The 15,965-nt window shown below is 51.7% G+C and overlaps 2 protein-coding genes across 3 annotated transcripts; one reads left to right on the top strand and one right to left on the bottom strand.

Annotated features, from left to right (window-relative positions):
• Positions 1-171: 171 nt before the first annotated feature.
• Positions 172-6,238, bottom strand: EEF2KMT (eukaryotic elongation factor 2 lysine methyltransferase). 2 transcript variants are annotated; one of them, XM_053992271.1, is made up of 8 exons: positions 6,115-6,238; positions 5,987-6,049; positions 5,271-5,351; positions 4,933-5,037; positions 4,615-4,748; positions 3,130-3,437; positions 2,080-2,229; positions 172-1,351 (listed from the first exon to the last, which is right to left on the bottom strand). In XM_053992271.1, exons 1-8 carry the CDS (start codon positions 6,196-6,198, stop codon positions 1,251-1,253), a joined length of 1,026 nt encoding a protein of 341 aa, XP_053848246.1. In that variant the 5' UTR covers positions 6,199-6,238; the 3' UTR covers positions 172-1,250. The 2 variants fall into 2 exon arrangements, with proteins under 2 accessions (XP_053848246.1, XP_053848247.1); XM_053992272.1 differs by lacking the exon at positions 5,271-5,351.
• A 1,370-nt stretch (positions 6,239-7,608) lies between these two features.
• Positions 7,609-10,539, top strand: NDUFB6 (NADH:ubiquinone oxidoreductase subunit B6). The gene is made up of 4 exons (XM_053992273.1): positions 7,609-7,961; positions 8,037-8,129; positions 9,203-9,247; positions 10,379-10,539. The coding sequence occupies exons 1-4, from the start codon at positions 7,782-7,784 to the stop codon at positions 10,445-10,447; spliced, it is 387 nt and encodes a 128-aa protein (XP_053848248.1). The 5' UTR covers positions 7,609-7,781; the 3' UTR covers positions 10,448-10,539.
• The last annotated feature ends 5,426 nt before the right edge of the window (positions 10,540-15,965 follow it).

Below are 15,965 nucleotides of genomic sequence, written 5' to 3'. Positions count from 1 at the left end.
TTTTTTAGGTTTTTTTTCCCTGCTTTCAGTCAAAATCCTGTCTAGAGGTTTGGCCATTCCTGTGCACATGGAGGTAAGTTAGGCACTTCTTTAAACAGTAATGCCAAAAGCTTTAGAGAGGTCTCCTCTTCATAGAATTTAACTTCTTAGATCCAAAATGAGCTTTGTACAGAACCTTTGTCTTGAATTTTGTGTAAGGGGAGATAAAGGAGCTCCTGTATGGGCTGCCAGTTTGTGTTTACTCTGGAAGTAACACCTTTGAGCTCTTTCTTTGGGGACAGGGCTGGGGCTGGGCTGGTGTGATTTCTGCTTGATCCCAGCAGTCATGGTCTCCTTAAACTTGAAGAATAAGAAGATTCTTCAGGTTTCAAGTTAGGTATCAGTTTTCTCTCCATTGCTACAGAAGGAGGAGGTTGAAGTTTTCATTTCCTTTTAGGTAGTTTTTAATAGAGAAAAGGAAGTCAGAAGAATGAGCATCACTTTGATTTTTGTGCTTCAGGACCAATGCTACCCGACAGGAGAATGATTGACTCAGGAGAATGATGGAAAGTTTCAGAGCATGGGAGCTCGGTCCTTCCTCTTTGCAGGATACCTGGAACACTGCTATGGAGAGTGATTCCTTTTCCATTCCCAGCCCTGCCCAGATTCCCAGCAGCCACTGTGGAAGTGACACTCCTTATGTGAGAGAAAGGGATATCAATTCTGACTTGTCATCACTGCAGAGTCTGTGACCTGCTCTTACAGCAGAGTCATCCTGGGACACAACTACAGGTACTGGTCACTGTTTATTGGGGGTTTTTAAGCTAACCCAAACTGCAAGTATACACAGACATAAAACACCAGAGCAGAGTATTACAGCTGGTTTTAATATCAAAACCCAATGATTACTCTGAAACATTGTTTTGCTCCCTTGTCTGTGAGAGATCCTCATCCTGTGATCCTCTAGGTTGTCCCCAATACTTACAAATCACTACACAGCTGGAAAAAAGCGTGCTTGAATTCTGCTGTCTTCTACAGAATCCATGTGAAGTGTGATTAGGGCTTTTTGGTTTCTGTTGCTTGAGGTTCAGTCACTTCCCAGGGGTAGCTGCAGGCTTGGATCCATGCTGGGAATTAGAGGAAGGCAGGACTCCATGTGTCCATGTGTACAGTTGTATCCTCAGAACCTCGTTTCCAGAATTCAGGATAATCTTGTTACAAGGCTGACACAGCTCATGTTGGTCTCAAAATTCCAGTTCTGTTTGCCAAGCCTATATAAATAGCTGTAGAATAGTTACATCTGGCTGCACATCATAGAGAAAATTACAGCTGCTGTGGGCTGGAATCACCTGCCACCTGATCCCAGCTTTATCTGTGAAGAGAAACACTGGGAATCATATTTATGCTTAATAAAATGAAGAGCAAAAGTTGCATGACAAGTTCTGTAAGAAGAGATCTTTAGCATGCTGTGATTGTCAGGCAAATGCTTATGAGTGTTTTTTTAAAAATCCCATTAATGCCACTGAACACTCAGTGTCACTTTGTGAATTAACCAGAATTTCACAGAATATCCTGAGCTGAAGGAACCCAGAAGGATCACCAGGTCCAATTGGTGAACACCAGCTGAACAGCAAAGGCACTGCAAAAGACAGGGTTTAGAAGTGTATATGAAGAAAAATCCCCAAATCCTTATTTTATTTAATCTCTAGTTGGAGGTTTTTGTCAAAAGAGAAAAGATGAAAACAGAGTCAAGTCAAAGAACAGGTAAGATAAAAGGGTTTAGGTTGCATCTCAGGTGTTATCATGGACAGTGCAGCACTGATGGTTCCCTCCTCTAAGCTTAAACCTCTTTTTACTTTCCTGTTGGTACCAGACTTACAAATCATCCCTCGCAGATGTGAGCAGTGATAGCCAGGATGTACCTAAAGGGGAGTTCCAAGCTCCTGATGAAATCCATGTGCAAAAGCTACTGCTCTTAAATCCAGCTCTAGGATAAGATTCTGCTCTTGGACAATGCTCCTGCTCCTCTACCACAGAACAACTAATGGGGAAAGAGGCAAAAAGGCAAAACTCTTGAACATGGATGGAACAGGCACCCACCGAGCTCAGCCTGGAACAGCTGATACGTGTCTGGATTTCGGATTGTGGAGGCAATGAACACCTCAGGAGCTTTCCTGTCTGCTCTGGAGGTGGAGAGTTTCTGTAGCATCCCAATGAGGGCTAAAATTATCTCAGGATCATACACCACGTCTACAAAAAAACAAAAATACAATATTTATTGAGAACCGAGCAAAAACCAGAATAAAAACTGCAAAGCAGAAATAAAATCTTCACAGTGCAGGAGAATATTGACATTTTGTGGGCTATGCCCTCATCACTAAAAATCAGTGCTCCTTTTAGTAAATGGATTGTCAGATATTTTATTTAAACCCATCCTAAGGGAGGCAGCAGAACCACTGAGTGTTGGTGCTCTGTTCCCACTGCCCTTGGCAAAACAAACCTGCCCTGTTAGAAATGAGTGGTTTAGAGGCTTCTGCCAAGGACATGCAGAAGTTTTCATCTGGAGTCATTCCCTGGAGAGCAGAAATGGTGGTGAGACATCAGGGAACAGCAAGGGGAGCAGAATGCTGATGCTCAGAGGGGGCTGTTTCCTACACAGAGGTGTCCAGGTGTGTGTTCCACTGCAGTTACTTGTGCTGCAGTGAGTAACAGCAAATAGCAGAGAGATGTCAGTGCACCTCAGTTCTTGCCTTCAGGAGAGTTCAGCTGGGGCTGGTTTGAGCACTGAGCAGTCATTGGCATTAGGTACCATTCAGTGACTTCATTTTATAGAATTCCCATTCACTGCAACCTTGATACCTTGGATGCCAAAGTCATTTTTGCACCTGGATTCTCAGGTTTTTCAGTGCAAAGCTCCAAATCAGGGTCTAAGACCTACAGCTGAGACATTCTGCTCTCACTAGGTATCACCACCATCATCCTACTGTCACTAGATTTTCCATGATTGGATTTTTTATAAAACTCCCTCTGAATTTATACACAGACAAGTACAAAAAAAGTCTGTCCTTGGTTGTTGTTATTCTGTTACTCCTCAAGAGGCTGCTGGGGTTGCTGAGCCCTGCCCATCCCTGCTCCCTGTGGGTGCAGTACCTGCTGCAATGACAACGTCAGCTCTGAGACCCAGCAGTTGTTTTTCTGTCACTGAGCCCCAGTCAAGCTCAGCAACAATCACTTTTGGGTTTTGGCAGTTCTGTCCTTCCACCTCCTGTCCTTGGGACTCTGTTTGGGTGCTCCAGGTCACATCAGGCTCCGGGACGAAGCCATTCAGCTGGATGTTTTCCCTCAGCTGTCTGAGAACACGGGGGTGGCAGTCACTGAATATGAATGTCCTGGGTTGGCAGGTCTTGCAGATGGCAATTCCAGTGAAGCCAATCCCACTCCCCAATTCCAGGATTGTCCTGAGGGTAATGGAGTAAAAACGTACTAACAGGACTCTGCATTGAGTTAAAAATCAAAACATTCTAAATATAATTAAAGGTAAAATCAGTTCCAGATAATAACAGTAATTTTTGAGTGAACCATCCACAATCTAACCTTTGTTCCAAGCAACTGGAGAGTTGGGAATAACTGAGGGTGGAATTGTCAGCATAAAATTAATTAGCTAAAATGCTGATTTCTGTAAGGCACAAAGCATTCCCACCACAGGGATGAGAGAGATTCCCACCTGGCTTTAGCCATCTGCAGCACAGTGGTTTCCACCTGAGCTGACTCTCCAGTTTTTAGTCAGTGGAGAGAAACAGACACTGAGCAGCACAGTTCCTTCCCCTGTGGGCTTAACTATTATTAAATTATCTTTCCTCAAAAGTCCTTGCTCATCTTGACTGCTTATAAATAAAGTAGAAATGATGTGATCAGAGCTGCACACTCATCTAACATAGATACTCCTTGGTGAATACCATCATGGACCGAAGGCCTTTAGTGAAATTACTGAAAACTGAACAGCTGACCTCACAGAGCAGGTCAGACTGCACAGTGCAAGGGTTTGCTCCTAAACCATGTCTTGGCAGGTCCTCTCCTAGGTTAAGTTTGGCAAAACAGACAAGAGCAGCAATTACTCAGCAGCAAAAGGGTGTCATTGCAGTTATTTTAGATGCATAGTCTGTTAATAAATATTTCTGTTATTAGATTATAGTTGTGTAGCTCACAGTATCAGAGGGCTGGAGCCCCTCTGCTCTGGGAGAGCTGGGGGTGCTCACCTGGAGAGGAGAAGGCTCCAGGGAGAGCTCAGAGCCCCTTGCAGGGCCTAAAGGGGCTCCAGGAGAGCTGGAGAGGGACTGGGGACAAGGGATGGAGGGACAGGACACAGGAAATGGCTTCCCATTGCCAGAGGGCAGGGATGGATGGGATATTGGGAAGGAATTGTTCCCTGGCAGTGTGGGCAGGCCTTGGCACAGGGTGCCAGAGCAGCTGTGGCTGCCCCTGGATCCCTGGAAGGGTCCAAGGCCAGGATGGGCAGGGGCTGGAACACCCCAGGACAATGGGAGGTGTCTGCTATGGAATGATGTCCCTTCCCAGCCTGTTCTGTGATCCCACAGGAATGAACAGCTCTTTACTGCAGCCCTACTGCTGCCATACCTGTCCCTGAAGAGGCCGGGGTTCTGCAGTGCCCACTGGGCCAGGTGCAGGGCAGCCTCCCACGTGAGGAGCCCCGTGGTGCCCCCGGAGATCAGCGCTGTGCTCTCGCAGAGGCTCACACACTCCCCCGAGGGCTGCAGGACACGGGAAAGCAAAGATGCATCAGCACAGGCCATGGATTTAGAGTTTACAATCAATAGGAGCACCTGCAAAAAGGCAGGAAGCACTCCAGGCTTCAGCGTGGCTGTTTTTAAAGCCAATTATTGCTTAGTTTGGGTGAGCAAATGTGGTTTAGAACACTGCAGTGTCAGTTTTTACCAGTAAATAGTTTTTGTAACAGTGAGTTGATTCTTCTTCTTCTTTTAGAACACCTGCCAGTGCCTCATAGAGTTCATCCAGGGGTTCAGCTGCTGTGGATTCAAGCTGTGGGGGAGGAGAACAGGGCAGCTCTGAGCATCACATTGTCATGAAAGAGAAAACAATTGCACTCTAAGCCCCATTTTAGTACAGTGTATTTACACTGAATGTTGTGGTTGGTTTATTACATGAGGTATTCTCAAGGAAAAACAAAAAAAAAAAAAAAACAAACAAACAAAACAAAAAAACAAACAAACAAAAAAAAAAAAGTGAAAAATAAGCTGAAAAGCAAGAGGTACCTTTTTGATGAGCTCAGTCAGGAAGCACCTCCTGTACTTGGCCGAAGGAGGATATTTCACACACAGAGGGTGAAGAATTGTCTACAATGAGAAGAGCCAGGGAAACCAATTACCCAGGGCAGGGTTTAGGAAAGGCACTAAGGATCACAGGAGGACCATTAATTGGGCCTGGGTGCCATGAAACACTTTGGGATTTAGTCCGTACAAGAGATGCTAAGCCAGAAATTGAAATGGGATGATTTCTGACAGGTCTATAAGTTTACAGAACTGTGTCCACAGATTTCTTACTTTTTGTGGCAACAAAAATATCACTTTTCAATAGAGCAAAGAGGAAAATAGAGTGAGAAAAATCCAATTTACTCTCCTCCTTCGTTTGCTCTTCTCTTCCTTCTTTCCGTTTTGGTTTTCTGCCTGATTTGTGATCTCCATCCACTGGGACAGTTTAGGCACCCCCATTCCCTGTATCCCGAATATCCAGGAGCGGCTGCGCTGACTGAGCCATTCGGCACATCAGTGCTCTAGCACGCGGGCCTCAGTTTTGATCAAAGAACACTCAAATACCAGGCAAAGAAGGAAATCTGCGGTTCTGCAGGGCCTAACGAAACACCGCGGCACCGGATCACCGATCCCCGCATTTCTGAGCAATCCGGCGGATCCGGGACACGCGCTGGCACCGCCCGTCGGTGGTACGGGGGTGACTCCGAGCCGTCTCTCACCTTGTGCAGAATATCCGCCAGCAGCGCGGAGTCCGGCGCAGTCCGCAGGCTTTGTTCGAGTTCCTAGAACAGGATAAATAAATAAACAACGCCGCGGTACCGCCTCCCCCCGCCCGGCCCCTCCGTACCGGCCAGGGCAGCGAGCGGAGCGGCCGCGCCGCCAGGAAGCGGCGCTGGAAGCGCAGCGCCAGCCCCGGCCGCGGCTCGGCCATGGCTCCCCAGCGCACGGCCGGGCAGGCCGCGAGTCCCCGGCGGAGGAGCCGCGCTGAGGGCGGAGCGGCACCGCCCGCGGCGGCCCCGAGCACGGAACGCCCGAGCGGGGATCGAACCCGTGGTCCCCGGACACGCCGCGGCTCTCCCCACCGAGCTACCCCGCCGCAAGGGGGCGCCACGGCCCCGCTGCAGCCCCAGCGGGAGTGGAGGGAGCGGGGGAATCACACACCGGGATCGGGAAAACACACACCGGGATCGGGGAATCACACACCGGGATCGGGAAAACACACACCGGGATCGGGGAATCACACACCGGGATCGGGAAAACACACACCGGGATCGGGGAATCACACACCGGGATCGGGAAAACACACACCGGGATCGGGGAATCACACACCGGGATCGGGAAAACACACACCGGGATCGGGAAAACACAGCGGGATCGGGAAAACACACACCGGGATCGGGGAAACACACACCGGGATCGGGGGGATCACACACCGGATCGGGAAAACACAGCGGGATCGGGAAAACACACACCGGGATCGGGGAAACACACACCGGGATCGGGGAATCACACACCGGGATCGGGGAAACACACACCGGGATCGGGGAATCACACACCGGGATCGGGAAAACACACACCGGGATCGGGGAAACACACACCGGGATCGGGGAAACACACACCGGGATCGGGGAAACACCGGGGGCAGGGGAACGGGGAACACACACCGGGATCATGGAATCGCCGGGGGCAGGGGAACACACACCGTGAGCGGGGAAACAACGGGGCCAGGGAAACATTGGGATCGTGGAACACCGGAATCGGGGAAACGTGGAACCCACTGGATCAATGAATCATTGGGATCATAAGAATCATGGAAACAATGTAATTATGGAATCGTGGAATCACTGGAAACATGGAAGCGCAGAATCACAGAATATTGGAATAATGGAATCATGGAATGGTTTGGCTGGGAAGGGTCATTAGGGACCATCCCATTCCAGCCCCTGCCATGTCAGGGACACCTTCCACCAGCCCAGGCTGCTCCAAGCCCTGTCCAGCCTGGCCTTGGACATTTCCAGGGATCCAGGGGCAGCCACAGCTGCTCTGGGCACCCTGTGCCAGGGCCTGCCCACCCTGCCAGGGAACAATTCCTTCCCAAAATCCCATCTAACCCTGCCCTCTGGTACTGGGAAGCCATTCCCTGTGTCCTGTCCCTGATTGCTGTTGCAAATAGACTTGCCCCATCTGTCCCGTCAGTTCCCTGCCGGCACTGGAAGAGGCCACAGCTGAGCCCCCTGAGCTGTTCCTTCCCCAGACACGCGCGGTTCCCTGAGCTCCCCCCACGGCAGAGCAGCCACAGCCCCGCCACCACCTCGGCGGCCTTGCCCGGAGCGTCACAACTGCGCGCGCCCCGACGTCACCGCCGCGCGCCGCGGCGAAGGACACAGCGCCCGAGCGGGGCCGAACGGGACCGGAGCGAGCCGAGCGGGGCCGGGCCGAACCAAGCCGGGCCGAGCGGGGCCGGGCCGAACCGGAGCGGAGCGGAGCGAGCGGCCCCGGGCGGGCTCAGGCGCCATGAGCGGCCCCGCAGCGGATGAGAAGCTGCGGGCGCAGCAGCTCCGAGCCCTGCGGCGCCGCTGGCTGCGGGACCAGGAGCTGAGCCCGCGGGAGCCCGTCCTGCCGCCGCGGCGGCTCGGGCCCGTGGCCGCCTTCTGGGAGAGCTTCCTGCGGCCCGGGGATCCCTGGCGGCTGCAGGTGAGCGGCGGGACGCGGGCACCGCGCGGCCTCTCCTGGGCCGCTGGCCAGGCCTGACCGTCGCTGTGCCCGCAGGTGCACAAGTTCTACCAGACCGGCCGCTTCGTCCTGCTGCGGCTGCTGCTCCCCGCCTGGGCCATCACCTACTACCTGAAGTACCACGTCCAGGTGCGTGCGGGCCCGGCGGGGTAAAGGGGAATGCCCGGGAAGGGGCGGGGAAACGCTGGGAAAAGCGCAGGGCCGGGGGGGGATGATGAGAGGAGTGTTCCCACAGCGGGTGTGTGAGGGAATGTGCTGCTCACATTCGGTTGCAGATGAAGGCTATTCCCCGTGGCCTGTTCACCGCTTGTGCTTCCTTGCCGGGGTAGCACTTACATTTAAATCTAGTGTGATCTTCATCACAAAGAATCACCCTTGTGACACCCCACCTGCAGAGCTGCTCCAGCCCTGGGGCCAACAGCAGCAGGACCTGGAGCTGCTGGAGAGAGCCCAGGGGAGCCCACGGAGATGCTCCAAGGGCTGGAGCCCCTCTGCTCTGGAGCCAGGCTGGGAGAGCTGGGGGTGCTCACCTGGAGAGGAGAAGGCTCCAGGGACACCTCAGAGCCCCTTGCAGGGCCTAAAGGGCTCCAGGAGAGCTGCAGAGGTACTGGGGACAAGGCATGGAAAGACAGGACACAGGGAATGGCTTCCCACTGCCAGAGGGCAGGGATGGATGGGATATTGGGAAGGAATTGTTCCCTGGGAGGGTGGGCAGGCCCTGGCACAGGGTGCCCAGAGAAGCTGTGGCTGCCCCTGGATCCCTGGAAGTGTCCAAGACCAGGCTGGATGGGGCTTGGAGCACCCTGGGATAGTGGAACGTGTCCCTGCCCATGACAGGAGCTGGAAGATTTAAGGTCCCTTCCAACCAAAACAGTTCCATGATTTATGGCAGTTCCCAGCTTCTCCTGTGATCTAAGTAGAAAAGCTGTGTCTGAACTGTTCCTGTCCTGCAGGAACGGCCCTGGGAATAACCAGGGCAGCTGCTGGTGCGGGGAGGGAGAAGGGCCAGCCCTGCCCTCCCTGGCAGGTGTGGCTGTTGCAGCCTCAGATATTTCTCTAAGTAGTGGAAGGTTTAACATGACTTTTGCTTAGCACAGTTTGTATCCTGGAAGGGTCATGGTGTCCATTTTGAAAATCCTTTGTGCTTCCTCCAAGTAACACTGTTCTCTTTGCCCTTTCCCTCTCTTCTCTCCTGCTTCCAGAAATCGCCGCACGGTGTGGTTATGACAAACCCACGGATATTCCCGGTAAATCTCTCATGGCTTGTCTTATCTTCCAGCTGTGTCACACAGACAGGAAGGGGTTTCCAGGGAGCTTTGTGCAGCACCTGGGAAATGTCTAGTAACAGCTTTCCCAAGGGATGTGCTGGGTCCTGTGGGCAGCACGGGGACAGTGGGTTTGGGCACTTTCATCTTGTCCTCAGTCCCTGTTTCAGTGTTACCTCTCTGTAGTGCCTGGCTGTCAGAGCCTGGCTGATGCTGCCCATCCTGGGTGGAAAATAGAAACATTCCCTTTGGGAATGGGTGTTCAAAGCCCCCGTGAATATGAGCACATGGAATCACACAGGAGTGGCTCTGCTTCTCGTTGTCAGAGAATGTTGGTTCTGGCTTGGTCCCAGTTGTCCCTGAAGGTCCCCCACACTCAGGTGTCCCCAAAGAGTTGTGTCACCTCAGCTTGGGAGGAGTTTCATGAAGCAGAGAGTGTCACAATGTTTGGTCTTTTCTGTTTTCAGGCTGCTCTGAGCTGTTACTGATTGGTATAACAAGTCAGAGGGCAAATATTCATACAGAAGATCAGCTCTGCCCTTTCTGACAGCTGCCCATTTTTGGCATAACACCTCCTAATCATGCTCTATCTAAAATAAAATTATAAAATATTCCATCCCAAACAACCACAAAGCAACATGCTGCAGGTCAAGCTGTTGGCCACTGTCTTCAGCCTAATTTTTCAGTCGAGTTAGGTCAACTCAGCAGGCCAAGACTATGCCTGGAGCTGGAACAAATGGCACTGGGGCAGCAGGTTGCTTTTTGAGGGATTCCATGGCTCTCCATGGGCTCTGGGCCGTGGGTTTGGACTCGCTGATCACTGCTGGAGTGAAGTATGCAGTGCTATAAGTAATTTTTAAAACAAAACAGGCTCAAAATGTGTGGCTGCTGTTCCGTAGTGAAAACAATGGGTAAAGCAAGTACAGGCTCCAGGTAATTTTGCTGTGATGTTATTCCGGCATTCTGGGAATGTTGGGGGAATGAGAGTGTTCTGAGTGAGTTGTGGTGAGATTCTTGCCTGGAAATGGGGGCAGTTGCAGGTTCCCTGAAGGAAGGCTGTGCAGGGAGAGTCTGGATGCCACAGGGAATGCTAACCATGCTCTCATCCCACAGGGGGACAGGATTTTAGAGACTGGAGAGATCATGCCACCCCTGAGAGACGAGCACCACAGGCACCACTGATGGCCAGGAGCCAGTTTCCTCTGTGGGGGAACATGGCCAGAGCTGCACCTGCTGTGTCTCTTCCATAAAAGTCTTTATTCTGCATTGTCTCAGCTACTGTGTCATTTACTGTCTCTTTAGCCCCTGTCATTCCAGGTGCTCCTTCTATGGGAGTTCATTATTGCTGGATCCTGGGGATCTCCAAGGCCCTTACTCACCTCTCAGTGAGACCTGGCAGATGGACAATGTGGGCTTTGGGGTGACGAGGGAGGCACTCTGGATCCCATGGATTTTGGAGCAGGCTGCTCCAAGGAGCAGAGTCACCCTGAGCTCACACACACACTTGGTTCTCAATTCCCACTCTACCAAACCCTTTCTACCAACCCTTTCTGACAGACTTCCAGTGAAAACGTAGCTTCTGCCTATGTCATCCCACCTCTCTGCCTAGGGAGGGTGGCAGAAGAGGCACTGCTGCCAAAAATCCTTTCTACCACTCTTCCCTCTGCCTTCAGCCCTTTCTGAGGAAGAGTTTTCCAGTCCCCACACACCTGGGGCACTTTGTACTGGGAAGACTGGTTTCTTAAAGAGCAGTGATCCCTGTGGATCTCTTCCAATCTGACATATTCTATGATTTGAAGTGTTTTCGTAGCTGCTTTGGGGATAGGAAGGGTTAAACCAGTAATCCAAAGGGTCGCCTGGGTGGCTGTGACAGAATCTCCTCAAGGAGCCATGAGAGAGCAGCCCAGCCCATGTGTGTGAGGAGCAGGGGACAGGTAAGAGCCCCTGTACTGTGTTTGGGGACAGCCGGACCCCTCATAATAGCTCTGGTAGGGATTTGAACCATCAGGGCCATGGCAAACAATGGGGAAAACCGCCCAGCAGTCAAAGGAGATGAGGGAGGCCGTGGACCCCATGCCCAGGCCCTTGCCAAAGCCACATCCCTTTCTTTCCTAGGGTAAATAGTGGCTCAGGGTGGGACAGCAAGTGGGGAATGAAGTGGTGGGGCAGTAGGATCCTTTGGGTCATCACTGGGGAAGGCTGGGGGTCACTGGGGGTGTGGGAGAGTGAGCAGGGGCTGTTGGGGAGCATTGGGAAAGTAGAGAGTCAAGGGAGAGCCTGGGTGTTGAGGGGTGGTGGAGTTGATAGAGGGACTCCAGGGGGATGAGACTTGTCCTTCACAAGGCCCTGGGTGTCCCTGTCACTACCTCTGCCCCAAGGTGTGCCCAAGGGCCACAGCAAGCCCTGTCCCCGGCCAGTGACCTGGGGAGGCCTTCCCTCCCTGGGGTCCCCTGACACCTCCACCCCACTGATGGCAGCTGGGGTACCCCAAATCTCCAAGGTCCCTGTGCATTTGTGCAATGCTTGTGAGGAACTGAGGACTGTGACATCTCCTGGGGACACCACATACCCAGGGGGATGCCTGATACTCCCAGAGCTCCCAGATTCCCCCAAGAAGGCCCTGATACTCCCAGGACTCTCAAATTCCCCTAAGGAAATGCTGACAACTCTCCTCCTCTAGTAAGAATTCCCCCAGGACTACAGGGAATTCACAGTACCCCCAGAGTGCTATGAACATTCCCACAGCTCCAGCAAGCCAAGAGACACCCTGATCCCCCATGTCCCCATGATGTGGAGCCCAGGGGGCCATTTTAGGCACAGACTCAGTCCCAAGGACAGGTGTGGGGCCCTGGGATCACCTAGGGGTTTTGGAACAGATAATCCTCCCTGAGTAGAGGGGATAGATACCTTTCCCTCAAGCAGGGAGAGGTTTGAATGCCATAACCACACCAAAAAAAGACAACAGTGCACACTGAACATGTCCTGGCACAGCTGCAGCAGGACCATTCATCTCCATCCCCTCAGCTGTCCCACTGCAGGTGACAGCACTGGGCAAGCAGGAGGAACCAGGAGCCTGGTGTCAGACACACACTGCTGACAGCTGCTGGGCCTCTGCAACGACCACGTGCCTCCACAAACACAGTCTGGATCTTCCCTGCGCCATTCCTGTCCCTCTCAAAGTCATCGAGTCCAATTTCCCTCATACCAAAAATGTGGGTGATGCATTCTCTTGACAATGAAAGCAAAACTCTTCTGGGTTTGTACCATATTGTGCCCTCAAGTGCCCTCAGTGTTGCACACATAGGACTATATCTTCTGCATAACTTTGAGATCGCTACCAGTTAAAAACATATCACTGATCAGTGATAGATGCACACATAGATAATCACAGAGTCATGGAATGGTTTGAAGGAACTTTAAAGCTCATCTTGTCCCACGCCCTGCCATGGGCAGGGACACCTTCCACAGTCCCAGGTTGCTCCAAGCCCTGTCCAGCCTGGTCTTGGACATTTCCAGGGATGGGGCAGCCACAGCTTCTTTGGGTAGCCTGTACCAGGGCCTCCCCACCCTTACACAATATATGTACAATATATGTACAATATATATACATTATATATTTAGTCAAGGGTTGCATTTCCTTGCACCTGCCTTGCACCTTCCATTGCAACAGCTCAAGGAGGAAGATCTCCCAAAACAATGATGGATCATATGGCTTTCTGTCCTGCCCTTTGACAGCCATCAGGACCTCCTCGTTGCTCAGGCTGCAGCTGGGAGGGTTGGGGGCAGGCACCAGGAAAGAGCTCATGCCAGTGTGAAGTGGAGGTCACAGCAGAGGTAAGAACTGAGGGAAGGCTCATTCAAGCTTGGTGTCCTGGAAATGACTGTGGAATGTCGCTGTCAAGCAGGACGGGAACAGAGAACTCCAGATCAGAAGGCAAAGAAAATGAGCTCTCTCTTTATTTCAAATGTACCACTCTATATATAGAGAACATCGAGAAGACTAATTTCATTGGTCTTAGAGTAAAAACATCCCACAGCATTGGTGTGCAGTGAATGACACACAGTAGCAGAACATATCTATAAACAATGTGAATAACAAGGTAGATTAGAGAATTATTTACATTCTTTCCCAACTGTTTCCCAGGCTTTTGCCTGGTTAGAAAACCTTTCTATTTCTCTGTGACTGAGCTGTGAGTATCCACAGTGGAACATTCTGGGATGTGGAACATGCAAACCCTTTCTCTCTCTCACCTGATGTGCCTCAGGCAGGAGCTGCTGGTTCCAGCACTGCCAGAACACAACGGGAATTCTCCCTGTGGATCAACCAGTCCGTGCCAACCCTGTGAGTGTACCCCTGTGCTTGGCCAGCTGGGTCTGCTCCAGGCCACCTCCCATCCTCTGGGGTATCCCATGGCACAGCAGCTCGGGATCAGTGCCAGGGGAGCTCACAGAGAGATCAGGAGCTGTGTCTGGGCTGACACACATCGGTCCACCATGGCTGGTTGGATCTCAGCTGTGCGAGTCCATGGTGTGGGGATGATGCCTCAGGTTTTAGCTTTTCTATGTTTCAGATTCTGTACTGCTTTAGTGTGTACTTCTGAGCTTCATATTAGGGGATGGTGAGCTCTCTTCACAGAGTAGGGAGACAAAACAATTCCTGCTCTAGCTGGGGACTAAGGACAAATGATCCAAATCTCAGGCCCAAGAGCATAAACAACGTGGACTGAAGAGAGAAAAACAAGAAGGATGGGACTTCATGGGCTGGAGCTGTAACTGGACAATTAACTCAAATAAGCAAATGGACCAGAACTTATAAAACTGAGAGACCCTGTGACCAGTTGTGCATTTTGTGACCATTTTGAGTTCACCTGGGGTGTAGCCCTGGCTGGGCTCCTGTGCTGCCCAAGGTGTATCCACTGAGGCCTCCTAATAAATCCCTGCTTTATTCTTTAGCTCTGTCTAGTCTCTGTTCTAGGTCAGCCTTCCCAAGGCATCAGGGAGAGCTGGCTGACACTCTCCTCTGTCAGATTTGGGAAGTGCTGGTGGGTAGGGGAGAACCTTCGCAGCTGGAGGAAACCAAGGTTTGTATGGTCAAAAAAAAGATCGGGATGGCCCAGGCAGCCCAGCCAGCTCTAGGAGAAGCCATGGAATGATCATTTTAGGAGGCATGGCAGGTGGAGGAGAAGCTGGGGAACAGTCAGTGTGGAGTTACAATGCTTGAAAATGATTGTTTTCTGTGATGAGGTTTGCTCAGGGCAGAGCAGGAGGTTACATTGGCCTCACCTTTAGCCAGGCCTTCAGCCACAGCATTCCTTCATTCCCAGGAATGCAGCTCACTGCAATATTGATGCCTCTGCTGCACCAACTGAATGTTAGATCCACTTTATCATCAATGACAGGAACAGGAATTTGTCTGGAATAACTGTAAACCTCTCTTTCTCCGGTGCTCAAAGATGTGATGGGCACTGTCAGTAATGGGGCTCAGATTATCCAGCTAAAATTAGGGAATGTGGATCCCAGTTCACTGAATTTCTGACAGGCTGGGAGAGCTGGGGGTGCTCACCTGGAAAAGAGAAGGTTCCAGTGACACCTCAGAGCCCCTTGCAGAGCCTAAAGGGGCTCCAGGAGAGCTGGAGAGGGACTGGGGACAAGGGATGGAGAGACAGGACACAGGGAATGGCTTCCACTGCCAGAGGGCAGGGATGGATGGGATATTGGGAAGGAATTGTTCCCTGGCAGGGTGGGGGAGGCCCTGGCACAGGGTGCCCAGAGAAGCTGTGGCTGCCCCTGGATCCCTGGAACATCTGGATCCAAGGCCAGGTTGGATGGGGCTTGGAGCAACCTGGGCTAGTGGAAGGTGTCCCTGCCCATGGCAGGGGTTGGGATGAGATGAGCTTTACAGTCCCTTCCATCCCAAACCTTCCGTGATTGTAATTCCTAACTGAACATGCTGAAAACATCCACTTTTTGAAATAACTTTTTAACTGGGCAAAGTTTGCTTCATACATTATTCTCCAAATAAAGATGGCCAGGCTGGTGACTTAATTCCAGCCAGGAACTCCCTGTCCTGCCAGAGCTGGGGTCTGTGCCATGAAGATGTTGAAGCCCACATGAACTGCAGGGAGTTCTCTGCTGTGTTCTCACACTCATTAATAATCCCAAGCATAACAAAAGGAGCTGAACCCAACTGCCCACACATGGGCATGTTTTGGGTGCTTTGAGGAGCCAGCTGCTATTCCATAAGGCTGAAGAGATCAGGGATGAAGACACCCAGCAGGTCTCATGTGACCTGTGGGGCCAGGACTTGGACACCTGAGGAGACCTCATGTAGCACCAGAGTGCAGCCACTGAATGTCCCCGAGTGCCCAAGCTCCCACTCCATAGCTGGTGACAGATCTTACTGGGAACACCCACCATGGTGGAGCCAGAGGATTCTTTTAAGCCAAATTTCTCCCTTTCCCCAGTGGATCCTGAGAGATTTTGCCCTACAATGGGCAAGGCAGCCCCACTGGCCATGGCAGGATTCCTGGGGATGTCCTGGGCAGTTGGACTTGATGATCCTCATGGGTCCCTTCCAGCTTGGGATATTCCATGATCCTGTGATTTTGGGGATACCTGCTCTGTGCTTTCCTCAGGCACTGCTGGAGCACCAAGCCCTCAATTCCTCCAGACCAGGAATCCCATCTGTGAGTGAGGACAG

Source organism: Vidua macroura, chromosome 16 (assembly GCF_024509145.1).
Source record: "Vidua macroura isolate BioBank_ID:100142 chromosome 16, ASM2450914v1, whole genome shotgun sequence".
Classification (NCBI taxonomy): Eukaryota; Metazoa; Chordata; class Aves; order Passeriformes; family Viduidae; genus Vidua; species Vidua macroura.
The sequence above is the reverse complement of the archived record's forward strand: the minus strand, read 5'-3'. Positions and strand labels throughout refer to the sequence as shown.